This window comes from Heterocephalus glaber, unplaced genomic scaffold, assembly GCF_053883595.1.
Source record: "Heterocephalus glaber isolate CG9 unplaced genomic scaffold, H.glaber_assembly_v1.0 deba00001577, whole genome shotgun sequence".
Taxonomy (NCBI): Eukaryota; Metazoa; Chordata; class Mammalia; order Rodentia; family Bathyergidae; genus Heterocephalus; species Heterocephalus glaber.
Window position 1 is genome coordinate 11,399,671 of NW_028258358.1, and position 23,697 is coordinate 11,423,367.

General features: G+C 36.6%; 1 protein-coding gene and 1 pseudogene across 22 annotated transcripts in view; one reads left to right on the plus strand and one right to left on the minus strand.

The window, feature by feature from the left end:
* Lmo7 (LIM domain 7) overlaps positions 1 to 23,697 on the plus strand; it is a 219,473-nt gene that overhangs the window by 71,753 nt on the left and 124,023 nt on the right. For 21 of the 22 annotated variants that reach the window (XM_087192927.1, XM_004845237.4, XM_013072394.3 and 18 more), the window contains 2 exons: positions 902 to 972; positions 13,151 to 13,220. In XM_087192927.1, coding sequence (XP_087049053.1) covers positions 902 to 972; positions 13,151 to 13,220 — 141 coding nt within the window. Of the gene's footprint in view, positions 1 to 901; positions 973 to 13,150; positions 13,221 to 23,697 lie in introns of those variants that run through there. The other variant, XM_087192907.1, reaches the window with a different exon arrangement.
* LOC106009419 (mitochondrial nicotinamide adenine dinucleotide transporter SLC25A51-like) lies at positions 21,240 to 22,169 on the minus strand (annotated as a pseudogene).

The window sequence follows — 23,697 nt, forward strand, 5'->3', positions numbered from 1 at the left end:
TGTTGGTTCCCCGCCCTCTGCCTGCCTGGGGATCTGGGCCCAGGGATCATTCGTGGAGCAGTTTTCTCCACTGTGACAGTTTTTCCCACAATAGCCTCCCCTTTGTCTGCTACTGCTCACCACTCCTGTGCAGCCCCCTTTTCTGTCTCAACCACTCCACCCTCTAGAGACCTAGTCAAGGTATTTTTCTAGGTGTTTCATTAAGATCTTTGGTGGGGACAGCTACAAGTGGCCTGTCATATGTAATAGCCTTAAGTTGGAAATTGGGTATTTAAAATGTTTTTCATCTTCTCTCTTTTGGTCTCTCTGTGCTAGGATTTACTAGTCTTCTTATGAAGTTGCAGTAAACAGTTTTTTTGCACAAATTAGGGATACTTCATGAATAAGATTAAGGAAATTAATCTTTTTGCTTCTTAGCTTTGTAATGAGATGAGGTATTTAAAGATGAAATTGCTGCCAGGGATTTAGCTCAGTAGTTTTGCCACCTGCTGCACAAGTGCAAGGACCCGAGTTCAATTCCCAGTACCAAAAAAAAAAAAAAAAAGAAGAAAGATGAAATTGAATTTAATGATGTGCATATATAGATATACTTAAGTTTATATCTTAAACTTTATTCTTAGTTTATTAATGTTGGAAGTTTAGCTTAGCTTCTAACTTTTGTTTATCATCCCAAAAAGGTTATGTTGCAGAAAGCACTCATTGTGTTTTTTTCTGCATATATTTGTTCACAGTAAAATGGTTGTAACAGAACAGCATGTAATTTCCCATAAGTAATAGCTTTTGGTGATATATGTAAATCCTTTAGGTACAAGCTGGATGCCTTTTAATTAATCTAATACTGAATTTGACTTGTGTGTAATCCTTGTTGAAGAGACAGTTAACACCCAAATCTGTCTTTCAGGCGGTAACAGAGAAGAATTTTCAAACAAAGGATTTCAGAGCTTCTCTAGAAAATGGCATCCTGTTGTGTGAGTAAGTATTTAAAGCATTTAAAAATAACTCATAAGCAAAGATGTGTTTGTGGGGAAGAGTTGCTATGATATGTCCCATACTGCCATCCATGGTCTCTGTAGTCCCAGATCCGTCTTCTTGGTCACAAGTGAGATTTGATCCCTGTGAATTGACACCCCCAGAGTAGGAGACAGTAGGAGGAGTTATTAGTCTCTGTATCTACAGATAGAGTTAGTGAAACATATATTATTTCTAATTAGTAAGCAAGAAAGATTCTATTATTGCGTCGTAGGCCAGTAGAGGTGGGTGGTTGAAGAGGAAGGCTTATTAGATTTCACTCCCTGTCACTTACTCTGAATAGTCTAACATGTAAAATCACTTGTTTTTTTTTTTTTTGTACTGGGGATCGAACTCAGGACTTTGCATTTGTGAGGCAGACGTGGTGCCACTGAGCTAAATCCCCAGCCCAAGAATCACCTGGTTTTGACATTAATATAAGACTACTTTACTTTGTTCATCAATAAGTCATGATGATTGGAGCAGCAAAATTTGATTTTATGCTTTAAGTGATGTCACTTTATTACCCAAATCAATTTGAATCGTGGACCATTCATTCAGTTAATAGATATTATTGAAAACTATACTGTGGGCTATGATTATCATAAGTAAAATAGTCTGGTGCCATGATTAATGACAGAAGGCTAACATTGTATGTTTAGCGCAGTGTTTGGTTCTCCAATGGATACATGGAAAAGTTTATGTGACCTTTGGGGATAAGGGAAAGGGAGGCAGGACTGAGAGGCAAATGGATGAAATCCAGGAGGAAGGTACTGTGAGCAAATAAATTGTAAGAATGCACTTGAGTACCCACCCACATTTATCAAAGCACTTAATAACTCCAGTCTAGGCACTTATTACATAGATATCTGTGGAATCTGTCCTCATGTAAGCACCGGAATATATGTACTAGTATTTAGATAATTTTGATTCTCCTTTTGAAGGATGTTGTTTGCAAAAAAGATCCAGAGTCAAAATGTTAGATTCCATGCTCTGTCACTTTCAGACATTTGAATAAGAGACTTCTGTTTATGTCTGATCAAGTGACTTTTAATATTTGATCTTTACTTTCTCATCTGTAGACATCAGGATATTTTATCTGCTTAATTCACAGGGTTGCTGGGTTCAATAATGCATCTGTTGAGGTTTTTGTAAACTATTAAACTTTGTATAAATGCAAGTTGTTGTTAGGAAGATAACGCTGTAAATCAGCTCTCTTGGCAGATGTTGAAACTCCTTTGTTTTAGAGTGTCATTCACTAGTCCCATATGGGGTTGCTGGTATTCAGCCATTTATGACCTACAGTAATGTCAGTTTCATGTGGTTATACCTGATATAGGCCAGGACAGGCACACAGAGGAGGGCTATGAGTAAAGTTTAAATGATATTTCTAGTTCTCTTCAGTGTCACATTCAGAATCTTTGTTGGATAGTGTTTAAACTCACTTAAGTAGACCACATGGTTATCCCAATTAGTCAGTGAGGAAAAATTATGTTGATTTGAAAACCATGTTATAAATATTGTCGTGTGTCCTGAAGATGGAGGGGGAAAATATCTGTCAGAAAGCACCAGTGTCCTGTAAACTACTGCAACTATGAGTATGAACTATGAGACGTTTATAGTGTAACAATTGTCAGTTCTGAGCCTCACATCTCTGTATAGGAGTTAGATGGGTTTATGTAAAAGGTGGGTGGACTTTTAGGTTTATAAGAGCATATACCCCAATAAATAATATATTCAAAGATGTAGGTTGTACATTTTTAGTGATAATGCATTGCTCAAAATATTTTAGGGATCCCACTTTTTGGGGGCATTACTTCTGAATGATAAGGACACATAATTTTTGTTCTAAAGTGTAATTTTTTCATCAGCCTTGGCTCTGAATTATTTGAAATGATTTTTAAAAATTATATCCAGCTTAAAAAGATAGACATACGGTTTTTACAAATTAGGATAGTCACAGTTGATAAACTGTTTTGATCAAAAAACAATACAAGTTAGAATAAATATATAATTTCTACTTTAATGATGACAACAAACATTTTGATGGATGATTAAAGATAATATTAGTTTGTTTTTAAGTTACTTTCAATAACAAATTTCCAAAAGCTAACTCTTACAGTATTTCCAAATTGAAATATGTAGCTTGGGGGTTTGTGTATTATCATATGTCTAATTGATCTTTGTAGTACTATTTTTTAAATGAATGTTTCTGAAAAGTTACTTACATAAATGGTAACCAGCGGTTGTGTAGTTTACTGTGGGACACCAAAGTGCTGCATAATATTTACATTAAAACACTTTCTCTAAATTGTGGATCACATTGTTCATAGCTACTGGTCAGTAAAAAGACAAATTAAAAGGTGAAATGTTGGGGGGAAAAAGTCCAGGTAACAATATTCTTTATTAATCTATAACTGAAGAAACCTTAGCTGGTTGGTCTACAAGATGTTGAAGCAGGCACTACTGTTTGTGACCACATCCACTTGAGTTATATGTAATACAAAGAAGGCAAAGGCAGCTGTACACATGCCTGCTGTATAGGCCCTGAGGTGTAAATTAATGGCAAATATAGGACGTTGTCTTTAAGAATTTTTTGCCCGTTAGAGATCTTAATTTCTAGCTGAAATATGGTTAGAATGTTTTTGAAATCTGAATCATTTTCTGATGGAGAGGGTGGGCTGATTTCTGTTTGGCTCCCTGCCAGAGCTGTAATTCTTATGGAATAAAGAGTCTGTTTGTTACTTGTTAAAAATCATTAGACATTCTTGTTCATTATCACTATTAAAGAGTTTTCTTAATATTTTATCTGGTAATCTCAGCAGCTCTTTATCCTCTAATAATGTTTTTTTTTTTTAAACTGGCATTTTGAAATATCAAAGTCAAGAGTTAGAGGAGCTTATTATAGCTTTCACTCAACTGGCAGTGAGCTGACATTTCAGAACATCTAAATTGGGCATAAACCATGCTGAGGATTTGGACATGGTGCATATCTGAGTACAAGGGTAATTCTGGGCACTTGCTGACTTTTACTGTGATTGACACTTAAAGTTAGCATGTTCATGTTAATCATTTGCATTTCATTTAGTTTGATTGGCAGTGAGTCCCAGTGAGTTAGAGGACTAAAGCATACTCCCCTAGTGGAAGTCAATATAGTAATTCTTTTGCTGTTTACCTTAGACACATACTGTCTTGTGACTTTATTAACCAATGAAATGGGAACAAACCAATTTTTTTGACAAAAATGAAGTGATTTCAGCCCTTCATTATAATCTTCTCTGAATTTTATTGAGTATCATTAATCTGTCTTGTCTTTCCAGTTTTTCTTAGTGTTCATGGGGACTACCCTATTACATATTTAAAATATATATTTAAAAAAACAAGATTTACCACTACATAAATATTTGCAACCCTGTTTTGCTGGCAGCCCTGGGAGAATTACTGTATTTGGTTGAAGCCTACCTAGCTAGTGATAACAGTTGGTAATTTCCCAGTTACTCACCTTATGATGACAATCTTGAAAATATACAGGTGAAAACATTCTTTATTCTATGAAGTAAAAAAGTTTGAAGATCGTCTGATTGGGTGTATTATTGGTTAATCAGTGTATACTTCCCCTCTCTGAATGATCCCACGCTTTTGCTCTGCATTTGTTGACCACACACACCAGAAGTTTGTGCCATTTTGAACACGTGGCTCATATTACTGAGGAAAGTTCTCAGACTGTCATCCAGTCTTCTTTTGCTTTGCTTGCTGCTTGGAAAGATGGCAAGATGTTCACCTATTGGTGTGAGAAATTCTGTTTATTTGTATCTGCTTTGTGACTAAAATACCATAATAATATGTCAAAGATACACTGATAAAAGAAGAATAGAAATTTACAAACCATATTTACTGTTGGGTAAGTCAGGTGACTTTTTAAAGGTATTGGACAACATTAAGAACTTTGTCTCTTGTCATCCATCCCATGAGAGCTCCGTCTTTCTGTTATAGTTGGAGACTTCCACACAGAGTGCCAGGGACATTGTGGGCCCTTGTGTCTTCCATGTAGTGCTCTATGGGAGGCTCAAAGTATAATGATGAAGGCATTTTTCTTGAGCTGTTTCCAAATTTGAATTTCAAGAGGAGGACAATTGCTCACCTACAGCACTCCAGGAAGCTGACACTTTGTATTGACCTAGTCCATTATTATAGCCTTTTGAAATTTAAATAGAGAAAAGTTTTTCTTCATTTCAAAGTGAAGAAAATAAACTTTGAAGTTTCCATGTTACTTGATGATCCAGCCAGTAAGTAATAGGTAAAGATGTGAAGGTCCAAATTCAAATTTGTAGAAGTAGTTAAAAATATTTAAACTTCCTTCTCTTCATGGTGGTATTTTATGGTTAGGTTTGTTTTTTTTTGGTACCGGGGATGGAACTCGGGTCCTTGCGCTTGTGCAGCAGGCAGCAAAACCACTGAGCTAAATCCCTGGCCCTGGTTAGTTTTTTATTATTAGCTTTACTGATTCATGTTACCTGTAATATAATATCTACATTGTCTTATCACTGTCCTTATCGCTGAGACAGAATACCTGACATAACTTAAAGGAGAAATTTATGTTGGCTCACAGTTTCAAAAGTTTCAGTACATTGTTGGCAGTACATGGTGCCAAGGCAGAAGTGTCATGGTGGAAGGGCCTGGTGCAGAGGAAAACTACTCATGTCATGGTGTCTAGGAAGCAGAGAGTGAAGGGAGGAGCTGAGGAGGGAGAAATAGGTCAGGTCCCACCTCTCTCGGAGAGGCCCCACCTTGTGACAAGAAGTCAGCTATAGCACTCACATGGTCCAGGCCTCTTTTAAAAGGCCCACCTTGGAGTGCATTAGAATTTGGGGGATATTCTTAATGTAAACTATAACATGTTTTTAAAAAGAGTTTATTAAATTGAAGGACTGCTTGGCAAACATCAACCTAAGAATGTACTTCCGTATGTTACCCATATTATACAGATTCATTTTAAGTTTTGCAGTTTTGTTTTTTTTTTTTAATATGGCAGCCTCAAACTTGAGAGAGGGAAACACAGTCTTGTATGCTTCATAAGCTTTGTGTAACATTGGTAGTGTTTTTTCTTATCCTAAATTCAGCATTTCAGTCATAGGGTTCTAGGAAGTATATGACAATGATTGTTTACTAAAAATAGAAGGAAGTAATGCATGAGCTACATACATATCTGTGATCTAAACAACTTATAGTGCTGTGCCCAGATCGCGAAGTCCCCAGAGACTACCAAGGAGCCGATTCCGATGTAAACACACGAGGGTCGTTTATTCAAGCTTGAGCAGGGGCACTCAACCGTCACCGATGCAGCGGATCAGGATTGAGAGCCCCGAATTCCAAATCAGCAGGGTTTTTATTGTGGCTACCGCAAGGTTTGGGGATGTTCCATTTAGCAGTTACATGATTGGTTGATATTTAGCACGCATGGGGGGTTGAGGGGTGGCTACATATAGAGTTTATGGGAAAAAGGAACAATCAGCACATTGACAGAATGTTCTATAGATAATGGGCCCAGGAGCATCTGTTTTCTGGGCAGACAGAGGATTGAGTTAGGAGCTGTGTCTTTTTTTTTTAATCTGTTGTCCCACAGCAAGGACATTTTATCATTATTTTATGGGCACAGAGGAGACTAGGGGAATAGTTGACTTCAGTGAAGTGGAATTTATGTCAAGGCCACTTCACTGTCTTATATTTAAGATGGAGTCAAAGTTTAAAATGGAGTTAGTTAGGTCTCACAATAGTGAAGTTGATGAGCAGGAACTTAATGAAATAGGCTTTTGATATAACAGAGGCTGTCAAGTGAATACGTGGAAAACTTATTTCCTACTAAATTGTAACTGTATGAATTCTACTAAGAGAATAAGAGGTAAATTAAGCAAAAAGAAATGGATATTATAAGAAACACAAATATATGATGATATCTCATAAGTTAAAACTACAGTAATAGCCTTGAAAGAGAGACAGTTTGACAATTTTTATATAGCTACCTTTTGTCAGTCAGAAAATGACATGAGATCATATGTATAAAAGTGGTATGCTGTAAAACTTAAAATTGAAATAGGTAACATTTTTGTATAAACCTATAGATAGCAATTGGTAGTTTTACTCTAATGCTCATATAAAACCTAGATTTTCCTTTTTTGGGGGTACCAAGAATCGAACTCAGGACCTCATGCTTGCCAGGCAGGCACTGTGCTGCTGAGCTAAATCCCTGGCCCCAAATCCAGTTTTTTTCTGACACTAGGAATCTTTCAAGGTTTATGTGGGAGAATAAACAGGTCAGAACAGGAAAAATTCTAAAAATAACATTTTTGTGTATATTGCCTGTTTTAATATTAGGACACATGACAAAATACTGTCCTTAAGAAGTATGGGTTAATTTATAACCTTCTTTTTTTGGGGGGGGGGTACCGGGGATCGAACTCAGGTCCTTGTGCTTGCCCAGCAGGTGGCGAAACCACTGAGTTTAATCCCTGGCCCTGGATTAATTTATAAATGCGTACATTAATGGAACAGGAGGTCCAGAAGTACATTTTTACATCTAAGAATCTATGATATGAGAGGAGAAAATGGAGGCAGTGAATCAGTTAATTTGTCATGTTGGATAAATAGTCAGTTAAGAATTAATTTAACAAGTCACCATTTACCAGAATACTAGATTAAGATAATACAAAAGCAGGCCAGGGATTTAGCTCAGTGGAGCTGACACCTGCCTCTCAAGCGCAAGGTCCTGAGTTCGATTCCCAGTACCAAAAAAAAAAAAAAAACAAAAGCTAAAAAATAAAATTGAAGAGTTAAAAAAATCTTTGATGGTAAAGTTCTAAGTTTTGAAAAGATAGCAGAAAAAAAAGAAGAAAATATATATGTTGTGACAAATAAAATAGTTTGAGTTAAGGTGATGGTCCTTGAACAAAGAGGTAAAGTACATACATTAAAACCTCAGTAGACAAATGTACAAGAGTGTGTTCAAACACTTCACAAATGAGGAAGTACTATTGACAAACAATAAAATCTTTACATTCACTAGTAAGAAATAATTATACTATAAGTAGATACTTTTTTGGTCAAATTAGCAATAATAATAATGATAAACAAGGCAACAGATCTGGGAACGTAGCTTAGCTGCAAAACATGTGCTTAGGTTAGTGTGTGCAAGGCACTAGGTTTGATCCCCAGCGGCCCCCCGCCCCCAAGAAAAAGGATGGCAATATGCTTTTTAATCTCAAAATGACCAAATATAGCCTGGTACACTCTGTGAAAAGCAACTTTACAGTACTTATCAAGTAATTTTGTGCTATTTTGTTCATTAATAAATATATTTATCATATAAATCACAAGATATTCTTGGCAGTCTTGCTTTTGGGAATCTGTTCTGAGAAAAAACTTAGTAAACAAAGATATTTTATAAAACCTCTTCATAATGGAAAATATTAAAAACAGCTTATATATTTGAAATGTGAATGTCAATATATTTGGAATGTGAATGTCAAGTTGGTGAAATTTTTTAAAAAAATCCTTAAGAGTGGTGATTATGCTTATAATCCTACCACTCTGGTCTAGTAGGCTGAGGCAGAAGGATTGTAAATTTGAACTTGACCTGGACAGTTTAGCATCTTGGCAAAACTCTATCTCAAAATAAAAAAGGGCTGGAGATGTAGCTTAGTGCAAAGGCCTGGGTTCAATACTCAGTACTGGCCCCTGGCCTGAAGTAGTTGCAAAAGCTTTTGCAGCACAGTGGAAAGATACATAATAGGTAGCTGATATGTGGAGGGAAACAGGGTCACTGCTATTGAAAGTGCCATGAGAAATGTGCAGAAAATCTGCCTGCTGATGAAAAGTGCATTGATTCATGTTGCCACATTTCTTTCTGGTTAAGGATTATAGCCTAATACAGATGGTTTCATTTTTAAAAATAGGATAGTAGAAACTAAAATGAGGATGGACAAATACACACATACAAATATGCATCAAAGCATTTCTACTGTGGCAAAAATTGGAGTGAACCTATGTACAACTTAAGAGGATGGCCCCTCAACCTCATCTACCTACACAAAGGGATGGAGAGGAATTCAGTAACATTACTTAATAGTTACATGGCCGAACTAGGACATGAACCCAGAATCCTACTGTTGGGTGATGGGAAGATATTAGGAATGTGTATGTATGAATCACTAAAATAATAATTTAGAGGTTAAAAAGTTTATTCACTGTGTTGATGCACTTTTCCACGTCAGTGTTTCTTACTCACTTTGAAAATCTTTGGAACTGGGAAGTGAAAAAGGTGTTACTAAATTTTGTACTATGCCTGAAAAGCTTTCTGATAAATTGAAAATGAAGGTTGACATTTGGTACTGGTTTCTGGAGATTAACTGAGAGTAGAGCATCAACTTCTAGTTCTTGCTAAAACCTTTTTATAGCTGAGCTTTATGGATGATTTTCAGAGTGTTGCATCTGAGTTATATTAAAGTCAGGACACCTTCACTGATAACAAGGCCTGGGAACAGAGCCAACTTTCTAGCATCTATTATTAGGTAACTCTCTCCTTTTGGAGGGAGTGGTCAACATATTTGAGGTTAGAGGAGCAAGAAAAAAAAAGATAGTTTGAAGGTTATCTTAGACCCTTCGGTCTAAGAAGTCCCATTGACTGGGTAGCTTATACTCAACATGAATTTGTCCTCACTGATCTGCAGCCTGGGGTGTTCAAGATCAAGACACCTGCAGACACCTGGTGTCTGCTATCTTCATAGGCAGATGTCTTCTTACTGTAACTTCACGTGGGGGACAGGGCAAGACCTCTTCACTAAGTGAATTAGTCCCATTTATAGAACATAGCCCACATGATCTTGGCACCCACCTCCTAATACATCATGTTGGAGGCTAGAATTTCAACACAGGAATTTTAAGGGACACACACATTTAGACTGCAGTGGGGAATGAGCTGAAGAAGAGAGGGTTTGCAAGGCTTATTGTAAGTGATATTGTAAGATACCATAGGAGGTATCACATTATTAGGTGATTTCTGTTTTGGTGTTAATCTTACAAAAGAGCTAATCTCTGATATATTAAGCAAGCATACATCCAGGTTTATCCCATGGCCTCAGGGAAAGCTTGGGGATATAGAGAGTTTATTCTATTCAGGGGTAGATGGATGAAACATGTGATAGTGGCAGAGAAAACAGTCCCATGACTGAGTCTAGATTCTAGTACATGGAGGCATCTTGAAAGTTATCATGTTATCTGACCCACACCCCACATTCTGGGGAAATAATTCAGGGTCTTATGTTAGGCAAGTGCTCTACCACTGAGCTACATCCTCAGTCCTATCTCATTCTGGAATAGAGTCAGTGACCTGAAGGCAGTGTCCCCTTTACAAATTCCACATGTGTAATCTAAGAATATTTACTATAGGGCTGGGGATTTAGCTCAGTGGTTTCGCCACCTGCTGTGCAAGCACAAGGACCAGAGTTCGATCCCCGGTACCAAAAAAAAAAAAAAAAAAGAAAAAGAGTACTTACTATGCAGAGAATTTCTGTTTGTAAAAGAGAGAATTTCCATAGATGACACTTGTGTTTGATTTTACATGGGATTCTGCCTCTTTTCATTTACGTAGACTTAAATTTCACTGAAGTTTATCCTAAACTGAAAAAATATCCTAAAGTTCTTCTTTTAATTGTCTATGAAAATAATATTCATAATTTTATTGGATGCTCAGTATTTGCTTGAATCATATGTGCATTTCCTCCACATTTTCAGGCTTACAGCCTATGACCATTGTAAGGATGAAAAGGAAACAGCATTTTTCTCTGGTGACTCAACTTGTTAAAGGGTGGCTTATGTGTTGTCCAGGGTGCTGTTTTTTTCCTTGTGGTTATTTCCGTGTTTGCACACTAGAGTTTAGTAAGGTTCAGGAGTGGAGAAGGAAGACTAATCTGTTGGGTGTATGTTGCTTTTAAGTACTAGCTATGGCAGAACCTGCCTGTGAGGGAGGAGTCAGTTGACTCATCACCGGGATGCATGCTGTTTCCTTGACCTCTATCCAGTACTTCCCCTGGCTGCCTAATTGAAAGTAAACTGTTTTATTATTCATTTCAGAACTTGTGCTTTAAAAATGCTTTTGAAATTACTAACTCTGTAATATAAAAGCGATAGGTGATATAAACAGGTAAACCTGAATGACCTGGTCAGAGTCACCAGTGACTCAAATAGGTAGGGCAGGAATTTATGATGCTCTTTCTCTAACAGAGTAACTGTGCCAAAATTTCCTGATAGTTTATATGTTGCCCAATTCATATTAGCCTCTAATTGATATCACTGAAAGATTACACTTTAAAATAAAAGTTACTCTAAGAAATTCATTGCCAACCTAGTGGTCAACGACTGCAAATAGTTTCTGGATTTATATACTATGCCAGAATAATGTTCCTACTAGGTGGTGCTTCAGTTATTAGTTCTTCTATGGATTGCAAGAATGCCACCAGTAATAAAATTACAGAAATACCCAGTTAATAGGGGACAACTAAAGAATTAATTTGGAATTGTCATTCCCTATAAATCTGCTCAGTTCTTTTCTTGATCCTCAACTAGTGATTAGAGAAAATAATGTGTCATGAAGGGAGAAAGCCTTTCTTTACAAGACTTTGAGTACACAAATCAGAAATTAGGAATCAAGGAATAATAGTTGTAGGAAATACTTAAAGTTAGGGGTTGGGGCTGAGAGTGTATCTCAGTGGTAGAGCACATGGCTAACATGCACAAGCCTGTATGTTCAGTCCCCAGTGCTACAAAACAAAAAAGGGGGGATGGTTTTATTATCGGTATTAAGATGTGCAAAGATCTTTGTGTGAACAAACTACTAAAACAGAAAAATATCTTTTGTTTGCCAAACTAAATCTTCATAAGCCACTGCTTTGTAATTTTGAATCCTGTTGAACAGCATTCTAAAGGCTATTAAATTGAGACTTTTTTATTATATATATTATATAAATCTCTGGAATGTTGAAGGGGTGACATTCCATAAGCTTCAGGGTTTTTTCTTCCTTTTGCCCATTATGAAGAGGAAACCAGTAAATTAGAATATTTGATTTTTTTCCCCTCTATTTGCTTTCTGTTGCAGCTCTGTTACAAAAATAAAGAATTATTTGCTCTCTGGATGAATTACTGAATAGGAAATTACCGTTTCAAGATACTATTTTTTGACAGTGATTAATGATTAATTATCCAAGCTTACATTAATAGAAAAACATTATTATAGTATTGAATTACAACATGGCCTGGCACTGTGTCACTGAACAACAAAAACATTGAATTTATAATCTAGATTTAGAGCCAAAGTTGTACTCTAATAAGTGTGGTTGTGAAAGCTGAATTTCTTTTTTAGTGTTGTAGAGTATAGAGTCATAAATATCTTTGAAGTATCTGTCATATTAGCAAGCTAGTTCAGTATTAGACTCTAAGATAATTTGGAGGAGCCCTGGTACATTTAATTTTCACCCATTCTGCTATGGTAACAATCCAATTCTGGGCTTATACTGAGCCAGCACTAACTAGTTAACTATTTCAGTAAATTCCTCTGTATCCTGTGAATCTGGTTTTGAAACTATCTTTTAAAATAAGGATCAGTTTGAGAGAAAATAAAAGTGAACTTTCTTTTATTAGGAAAAAGTTCTTAGGGCCAAGTGAACTAAATTATTTGTGGGTTTTTTTTTTTTTTTGGTACCAGGGATCGAACTTGGGACCTTGCGCTTGTGAGGCAGGCAGTGGAACCACTGAGCTAAATCCCCAGCCCAAGTGAACTAAATTGTAATGAAGAGATTCTTAAACTGGGTATAAATAATAAATGTGAAACTATTATAAGGTCCTGGCTTTGTATATAGAAGACCATTTCACCATTGTGTGCAGCAGAATTCTTGTCTCTTTCTTGACTTGTGTTTTTTTCTCTTTTGCTTTTATTCATTGTTGTTGTTGCTTGCTTTCTGATGGGCTCTTGTCTCTGAATAATACATTGGGGTTGAAATAATGCTAGATGTCATTTATGAGAAAGTTTCAAAGAATATTGATCTCATATCGACAGTCTTATAATTGCATATATTATTTCTTTGTTTAATTTCAGTTTGATTAATAAGCTTAAACCTGGCATCATTAAGAAGATTAATAGACTGTCCACACCAATAGCAGGTTTGGTAAGTAATAAATTATCTTCAAAACTAGATTTCTTTTTTTACTTTCATTTTTATTTGACAAATAATTGTATATATTTACAGGGTACAATATGATGTAGTTCTGGTGTTCTGTTGCACAGTAAGGTGACTATAGTTAATAGTGATGTACTGTGTGTTTCAGAATAGCTATGAGAGGGGATTTTTATTGTTCTCAGTTCAAAACTGGATTTCTTTTTGGTCTTGGAAATGTAAAAAAGGAGGGCATGGATTCTCTCTCTTACCTGCAATTACTATAGAAATTGGGTTAGGTTTATTTTTTTTTTCCCTGAAGAAAAGTATCTTTAGCTATGTCCTCCATATATTGTCAATTCCTTTCTTCATTTCCCTTTTGGTGGGAGGCATTTATTTATTGTGTTTGTTTTGATTTTTTTGTTTGTTTGTTTGTTTTGCCTCAAACTTGATATATTCCCTTTCTTGGCTTTTTTCTCCCACACATTGCATTTGTGTAGGTCAAATTCTTCCTGAAGCCCAGCTGTGCATATGTTATTTTTAAGCTGACCACATGGGCTCCTGGACTCACAGGAATTCATGAGTTATTATGTTTCTGCTGCTTTCTGTTTATGCATTACTTTTCACTCATCATTTAGATTTTAAGTGTATTTGCAAGTATATTAAGAGCTGCTAGCTCTTTTGGTTTATGTAATAGGTTTCCTACTAATATCCTCTGTGATATTGGACAAGTCACTGTCTTGACAGTCATTATCCATAAAATGACAGTGATGATTCTCTAGATTTCTTCTAGCTTTAATTTCAGGACTTTATGTATGAAAAGTATCCTATACCATCATTATATAGTTATTTTGATGGGTCAAGACACTGGAGCAACCAATAACATGAGCTGTGTTTTTGGAAATAATTTGTAATTAAATATAATTGATGAATAATTTTCAAAATTTTAGAAATCCTAAAAAAAATCAGTGCCGATGATATGAGTCAGAAAAATTTTCACACAACACTGAAGTTTAAGACAGCTAATAATTGGAATTAGAAACAAACTGGTTATCTTTGGAATAGTTACAATATTTATAATATGCATTGAAAAAACTTCTGTTGAGCCATTCATGTGTTTACAGATGCTAACAACATGAGTACTGTTATTAAAGGTAATGACCCCGAAGATTTTGGGTTTCCAGGTGGCATGTAAAGCTCATCAAAGTCTTGAGAGAGATGAGTTTTGCAAAGTGTTTATTGTTGGAGAATACCTGTCTAGGAGAGAAAAATAAAAAGTTTTTATAGTTTTCATTTGAAATATAGAATATATGTAAAGTTGCCAAGGTAGTTAGTTCCAATATTAATTCCTTCTTACTAAGTTACCTCTATTCTGTGTCTCTCATGAATAGGCAGCTGACCTGATATTTTTATTGGTCTCAAATTTGGTTAGGTAAAAAGCTCCATATACTCCTGTTATATTATATGAATGAAACATGTAGTTTAAATAATTTTTATATGAAAATGACTTTTGTAAAACAACTTCTATGAAAATAAAAGTTTGATTTCTATCTTTTCAAATGGTTTGAGTTACTATTAGTCTAATATTTTTATTTTGGATGGTCACTAATTGGTTCAATTACATGCATGTTAGATGAAATTAGTCTCGATCTGAAACATCCTGCATATTTGGAATGCTTGAGTTGTGCCGGTTTGTTGTTGCTGGCCACTGTAGGTTTTGTTCTATTTTCTGATTGTATGATTAGATGCAAGTACAAATGTATTTTAAGCCCAAAGATCACTCCAAGTATTTCTATTTCAAGCATTAGAAATCCTATCCAGTCAGATTTTATCTTTAGAAACTAAAATGAAATGTATTTCCAGTATGTTAAGTTGAATAATTTCCCAAATCAAAGACAGTGAGTATTTTCAATTGAATATTGGAGAATAAGAGTGACTTTAGTTGCAGAATGAGCTAAGCCAAATTGATGGAAGTTAGCATTCTGCCTCATTTGACTTCTTCTGATACTTGTCTGGATGGTTATGTGAAAACTTCTCAAAGCCTTCATTTCAACTGTGAATTAGGGTTTTGGCAGCTACCTGGAAGGACATTGTTATGAACGTTAAAAGACATATAGTATATAGAGAGAGTCTGACACAAATAATTTGGCAAATGTTCCTTCTTTTAACAAATAAATGAGGCACTATTAGGTTGACAATGTTTCTAGCTTATAGAGATGTATTGTAGGAGCAAGGATGAATACTGTATGGACTTCCACTTCAAAATGGGTGTGTGTGTGTGTGTGTGTGTGTGTGTGTGTGTGGGAAATAAATTAGCAAATGTGCAAGAAAGTACCACCTAATAAATGTGCTACAGAAAACTGAAATGGACTGATATGTGTTGGACATCAGTGAGCAGTCATAATGGGATTATGAAGATGGATCTCTAAGAATTCCTTAGGAAAAATGTCAGAAGCCTTAATTTTTGACATTTATGGAGGAAAAATGAAATATCTGAGCCAGACTCTTCATAGCAGTATTATGTATATTCACAGCACTCAACATAGTAATACAGTAATACCTTGGTTCACAAATGCTTCTGTTCGTGAACAATTTGGTTCACAAACAGAAGCATTTGGCAAAATTTTGCTTCCATTCACAAACTCCACATTGAGAGATGAACATGACTGTGGCCATCTTCCCTGGAATGTGGAATGAATTAAGTTCATGAACTGAGGTACCACTGTATATATATGTGTATTTGCTTACATTTACATACACAAATAAATGTATATAAACTTGAACATTCCATTACTTGAACAGCAACATTGGAAAAAAATCTGCTTGATGTTTCTAACTTTGCTCATAGTTGAACCAAAAATGTGACTTGAAAAAAAACCTGTAGGGGGCCAGAGAGTGAGTCACATGTCACATCTTGCCATGGACACAAAGGGGTGATACCTCAGCCTAAGCACCGCTCTTGCCTAGACAACATATAGTGCTTGTGTTAATGCTTTAAAACATCCAACGTAGGGCCGGGAATTTAGCTTAGTGGTTCCGGCGCCTACCTTGAAAACGCAAGGTCCCGAGTTCGATCCCCAGTACCAAAAAAAAAAAAAACCACCAAAAAAATCCATCATTGTGCTTTTTTTTGGTACCCAAGATTGAACTCAGGACCTTGCACTTGCAAGGCAGGCCTGGTGCCACTGAGCTAAATCCCCGGCCCCATCATTGTGCTTTTTTTTGCACTTTATTTGTGTAAAATATCATAACCATGGTGCCAAAGAAAGTTAGTGATACCAGCAGTAAAGCTAAGGGGAAAACTGTGAGAACCACGATAAGAGCTAAAGAAATCATTGCAAAATTTGTTAAAGTCCTGGAAAAATAAATTTATATGTGTAATTTTTGTGCCTCAGAATCAGTTATTTGGTTTTCCATTATTTCTTCTGAGAAAAATATGTTTAGTTCTTGAATTTTCCATGTTTGAACATGAATGTGGAACAAATTGAGTTAGACAACCCAGGTATCATTATTATATGCACATACATATATATGAAGATTTTTTTAAAAGGAATGAATGAATAGTATTTTCATTGAGAATTGGGTCTTTGATGGGATAATATTATGGGTTATATCCCCTCAAAAATACATAGAGCTGGACATGGCGGTGCATGCCTGTAACCCCACCACTCGAGAGACTGAGACAGAAGGACTGCTGCAAATTTGAGGCCACATAGTTGAGACTACATAGTAAGTTCAAGACTAGCGTGGACTATATAGTGAGACCTCTATCTCAAAAACCAAAACTGAACCCAAAGCACGCATGCGTGCACACACACACACGCAAGATATGTGGACATTCTGAACCCCAGGACCTCAGAATGTGAGGAAATAAGATTGTTGCAGGTGATGTAGTTAAAATGAGGTCCTACTGGAAAAAAATGGGTCCCTAACCTGACTGGTGTCTTTATGAAATGATGGCCACGTGAAGACATACCTATGGGAAGAATGCCACGTGAAGATGAGATTGGGGTGGCCTATCTGCAACTCAAGGATCATCAAGGATTGCTTGCAAACCATCAGAAGCTGGGAGGAAGCAAGGAAACTTCCCCTATTAATTTCATAGGGAGCATGGTAACTAATACTTTCTTTAAATAAAACTTTTTACATTGAAATAAATGTAGATTCACAGAAAGTTGCAAGTCACACAAAGAGGTCCTTCTGTGAAGGAACTGTTCAACTAGTTTTCTGCAGTGTACCATCTTGCAAAACCAGGAAAGCAAAACCTTGTACAATCCAAAGCCTTCAGTCAGATTTCATCAGTTTTACATGCAGTGCATACTTTTCTGAGTAGCAAAACAGAGATGCTTCCAATCAGAAGAAGAGTGTTTTACATTGAGGATTTATCAGAAGACTCTCCAATTAATCCAGCATTCAGCCATAAACATGGCAGCTACATTCTGTCTGATTACTTTTTTCTGCTCCATTTCCAACAGGAGACCTTTTTTGGATGTGTTTTAGTTGAGCTTCCCAAGAATGGAATCTGGCTATACTAGGTTCCCTTTTCTTTCTAGGCTACAGCTATTTATACAGAAGTGTTAATTGGGAAGATAGTTCTCTTGGCACATGGGTTATGGTGAGGAGTGTTGTTTTTCTTCGGCTCATTCAACTCAGGTGTATGGGTGGAAGTGCATACTGTGAACGAGGTTTGTGTGGAGTAAATACACCAAGGCAAGTCAAATACAGTAGTAATTTCTGTGTTATGCGATAAGCTGAGTGGTTATGGTAGGCCAGGTCCCTCTTCCATTGCTCCTTCCTTACTGCATTGTTAGCTATACCTTTTAAATTCACCTCACTTACTTACCATATGTGTTTACTTTTTAAGTCAGGGCTTACTTTGCTGAGTGCCCTGTGGGAAAAACAAAGACTGTCCTCTGAGCAATAACAACATGAAGAGAGATGTTTAGATGACTTAGAAATTTATTGAGTTCTTGGCTTAAAACATTCATGTGATTATTTTCTTTGGGAAGATAGTAACTATATTCTTTCAGATCTTTTCTTACTTGCTTGACTCTTATTTCATAAAGAAATGCATTCTCCTTATTTTTCCTAATATTTCTGTTCTTATCAAAGCCATGTTAAAAAAAAAATCTAACCTAAGAGTTTGTGTCTTCTAGAAAATTAGCTGTTGTTAAATGTGGTTATGTTCAATACTTTGAAACTCAAAACTAAAACTTTATTTGGAAATTAAAAAAAAATCCCAAGATGAAAACAAAACCCCAAGAAAACAGGCAAGATATCCTGATGGGGAAAAGAACCACTGAAGCAAAATAATGTTTACCATCTGTATTTTAGTATGGATGAAATATAATATGTGAAGGAACATTAAGGAATTTATTAACCTTAAGGCATGTGGAAATCTTGGACATCATGATTTATTTGCATAAAGCTAGATTTCTCAATCTCAGCACTGTTGACAGTTGGGTGCAGATAATTCTTTGTTGTGGAGCTCTGTCCTGTGCATTATAGAGTTTTTAGCAGCATCCTTGGCTTTTGTGCACTAAGTAATAGTGAAACTCAGCTTTCCTACCATTTGTGACAGCTGAACATGTCTCCGACATTGCCAGTGACCCCCATGGAATAAAATCATCCCTGACTGAGAACCACTGAGCTAAAGTCAAGACAGTAATCACTATACTTCTGCATGGGTCAGTTTGCTAACTAACTAGAGATTTGATTGATCTAGTTATATTTTCCATTTTAATCAGAATTTTCCTTTGAAAAGAACAGTACTGCAGGAAATTTGGTTTGACTAATTTGTTTGACCATTTCTATCAGTGGACTCAATAGCAACTATTTTAATATATCTACACCTGCATCTAAAATATAGAGTAAATTTGAACATCTTTGCTGTAAAAGATTACTCTTGTTAGATTACTTGCAGGGGTGAAATGTGTAAGGTGTGATTGTAGAGGCTGGGAAAGTTGACTCTTTGTTCAAGAATGTTGAGGAAGGCAGGAGATGTGCAAAGATGTCAGCTGGCTTAAGCTGTTGGCTGTGTCCGTTGCTTTTGCCATCACAATAACTGCTTCAAGAAACAGAGCAAGTCTCTGCATCCATTCTTGCTGCCATTTTTCAAAAGGTCAGTTAGTGGTTAATGTTTTTGTTTCTATGTGAAGCTACTTCCGACTCTTTCAACTTCCCTGGCCTGTATACTTGGCTGCCAGTAAAGTAATGAGGCCTGTTTGCTAAAAAGTCTCTAGTGAAACATCTGGATGTTTCCTCCCAGCAGCAATGGAAAGTTCAACCAAGAAGTCTGCTATATATAATGAAATAATGCTACCTTGGTCTTAGCATGTGCTTTTCTAAAGACATTCTCACACAGGGACTTTGATTATTCCCCCCTCATCTGAGAAGAGGGAAATTTGTGGCACTGGAGCTTGTGGACATTTCCCACAAAAAAAACCAAACAGTGAGACTTCAGGAAAGAGTATTTTTGGGTGGGAGGAGAAGCCCAATTCTGTTTCTTTTCCTTTCTTATCTAGGTTGAAATAATATAAGAAGTATGAATATAAGTACTATTTTTCATTCAAGGGTAGTACTTTTCTGAGTAGGAGGCAGGAATGCATTTTGTGTGGTTGAAGAGAAAATAGTGGGTATTGGAATGTGATCTGGATGAGTTACAGGAAGGAGCAGACCATATATGCTTGCATAAGAGTTATGGAGGGTTGCTTTCTGCTGGGGCAAACCCTGTGCTTGTCTCAGAGGGCACAGCTTTCTACTGGCGGTAAGCAAAATATATCTGTGAATATATTTAAGGACTGAAGGATACAGTACACTGATAATATGCAACAGCATGGGAAAAGATGGAAAGAGGGTATTGTGGAGGCATTTTCAGAGGCTAAGATTAATAGTGAAGCTAAGATTACTAGTGTCTGTTCTCTGTTTTGTTTTTGTTTTTTTTTTCTGGTATCGGGGATCGAACTTGGGTCCTTGCGCTTGTGCAGCAGGCGGCGAAACCACTGAGCTAAATCCCCGGCCCTGTTCTCTCTTTTGACATTTTATTGCTGATTTTGTAGATTAGCATGAGGAAGACTTGTACTTTGAAAGTTTGGAAAATACTTGTACCAAGTAATTTCTCTTTGATTTGTTCACCCTTGCCTATTTGATTGCTTAGTAGCATTCTTGCTGATCTGTTTCTGACTACCATGTTCCCCCCATTTTCAGGTGTCTGTAGATTAACTTCTATAGGTTGGGGTTGTAGAGGAAAGCCACATTGAGGTCCCTCATGTAACACTCTTTCTGCTAATGCTCAACTCTGCTTTCATTTTTATTTTTTAAATTTCTTCATATTTGATGATAGTTGAAGGCTCTGTATCTCTATGAATTAATTTTTTATCTCACAACTCACTGACTTGGATCAATTTCATATCTGCTACATTAAGACTGTGATATTTGATTAAGTTAAAAGGTGAGTTTCTATTCTCCCATTTTTTAAAAAAAGTTTTGTACTGAAACCTTTTTTTTTTTTTTTTGGTACTGGGAATTGAACTCGGGACCTTGTGCTTGTGAGGCAGGTGCCAGAACCACTGAGCTAAATCCCTAACCCTGAAACCTTTTATTCTGTTTTTGTTGATGCTCAGGGAAAACAGCCTTCCCATAATTCACTGTGGCCTGGACTCAATGGCACCAACTTACATTGGGGTTTTTTTTGGTACTGGGGATTGATCTCAGATCTTTGTACTTGCAAGGCAAGTGGCGGAACCACTGGGCTAAATCCCTGGAGCCCAACACCAACTTATATTGGGGCCAAATTTGAACCTAAGCCAAACTTCATTTTTCTCAGGTCTGTTCAGTTGATACATGGCTCTTCACTGGTGACTTTTTTCAGAAGACCTTTAACAAGAATTCATAAGTCACATTGATTATGCCCCAAGAGATGAGGGACCGATGATAATTCAGATGGGCACCCCTGAAGAGATTTGTCAGTTTCCTGTCCCATTTTAGCCAGATTGTTTTTTATTTTTTGGTACCGGTGATTGAACTCGGGACCTAGTGCTTGCGAGGCAGGCAGTGGAACCACTGAGCTAAATCCCTGGCCCTTAGCCAGATTGTTTTGAAAACCTTGGAGAAAGACTGAAACTCCCCACCAATCTGCGACTATATGTGAGTTTTTACAACATTAACTGGAAAAAACAAGAACCCCAACATAGCACCCAATACACCTCCACAGATAAAGTCATTAACCAAGTGAAAACTGAATTGTTGCAATAGGCAGATGCTCCTTAATGGGACCTTGAAGGCCAAAAAAAAGAAGATTGCTGAATCCATTACGGAAAAGAATGGGCACCCAGCCTCGACCTAGATAATACTCTCTTAATTCCATGGCATTTCAGTGCCCTAAAGGCCAGATAAGTGTTTGTAAATTTGTCAGGATGGTTGTGGTCTTGAAACAATGTCTGAACTCTTTCCAGTGGAGTGAAAATGGCTTCTGTTGTCCCTACAAGTATTGCTGCCATACCATGGGTTGCAAACTCTGGAGCACTGACGTGTTTATGGAGACAGCAGGACAAATCCTCATACAGGCCAAACATAAGTGCCAGGGTAGTTGTTTTCTGCATTAATGGGGGAAGGATTCCATGATACAAGTTTTGAAATCCATCCCTCCTCAAACTGAAGTACTGCATCCCAGGTTTTGATTCTATAAAGCTGCTGCCGAAAGAGGACCTTCTAACTGGAAATGCGATTGCTGTATTGCTGAAAGCTGCACAGCAGCTGCAGAAATAATGCTTCATTTCACCAACACTAGTAATGGGAGGTGATATGTCTTGTTTGGAAGATGTTAGGATTGGTGGGCTCTTTTCATGAACTTCTGAATCCATCATGTTGCTTCTGATCTCTCTTGTTCATGAAGGATTTTTTTAAACCTATGACATCAGCTGAGCTTTGCATTGTAGGGAATGACAGGTTTCTGGTAACTTCCTCAATTTCTTCCATTGATACTGGTCTGTTAGGTTCTCTTTTCTGGAGTCAATTTTGATAACCTGGATTTCAGAGACTGATGCCACCACCCCCATACGAAGGGCATTCTACACTGGTTTTGTATAAGGCGATGCAACATGGTGTCGCAGAACAAGCATTCTCCAGGCATCCATTTCTCCAATCCAGGAATGCAGGCAAGTCGCCCGCCTGCCTCCGTGCAGGTGCAGACCTGGATTGTATTCTCCTATTTTTAAATAGAGACAGTGAATGTTAGAGGATAGCAATAAACTTGAATAAATTTGGCTATTTGGGGGGGGGGGTACCGGGGATTGACCTTAGGACCTTGTGCTTGCCAGGCAGGTGCTAGGCTGCTGAGCTAAATCCCTGGTCCTAAATTTGGCTTTATTATTAAACTATACTGAAGAAATGTTCCCCCCACCCAAAGGAGCATGAACTTCTTTTACAAGATGTGTAACTTTGACTGAAACACTAAAATTTAAACTATTCTTACCTTACTAATTTGTCAGTCTCATCGTTTTCTGTAAAAACAAAACATCAATAACATAAACATTGAGTACATTTGCTTCTAAATATATAGCATAGTACTGCAGTATTACTGTAATAATGTATTGTTATATTTGTGTCAGAAATTATAGTGTGTAAGTTCACCATTTACTAAAAATGAGATCATATTGTACATTGAAAATGGCATTTCCTTTGATTGCATATTAATCTAAATGACCTTTTGGGTTTTGAATGTTTTACTGCAAGTTTAGAGATCATGATGTATATTTTGAAATGTTTAGGATTGTCTAATAACAAGTCTGATGAATAGACTGGGAATGGTGCATTGGGCATCTTCAAGGTAACAAATGCTAGACATTAAATCTCTGAATGTCTTAACATTTCCATACAAAGGGCATTTAATAAGTCAGTAGTGGTGGAGTTATTTATAAAATATTCTCAGGAGATTTCTTAAGCTTTCTTGTCTCTTGGCTTCTCTTCTACTCCTAATAAAAAATAAATGTCACTAAGAGTGGAAACTTAAAAACTCAGTGTCAGCACTGACATTGTTTCCGATACCCTCATGGTGATGTAGTGCTGTAGAGCAGGAAACTCCTGTTTTATTTCTGGTCATAATCTCTTAATCATGGTGCTGGCACAAGTTTACGAGCATGTCCCTCGAGTTCCCAAACCTGCTTGTTTTCAAATCTAAGATCAACATTTATATGCCAATTTCAGCCTTGCGGCCAACTTTTTTTTTTTTTTTTTTTTGAGCATTAATGCATTAGAATTGCTAAAGCAACACTATAATTACCTTGTAGAGTTAAAAATAATTAATTCAAAAATGCATTCAGTATTTGAGTAGGATTATATCATATATGAAATTTCCTTCAAATAAATGTGGACTTTTTGTAGATACTTTTTGTTATATAGAAAAGAGGAGCAAGTAAGGCTGATAATAAATAGAATTCAAAGTATAAGACTGGTGTGAAAGGCACTAGTCACTTGATATGTCTTAGGCTTA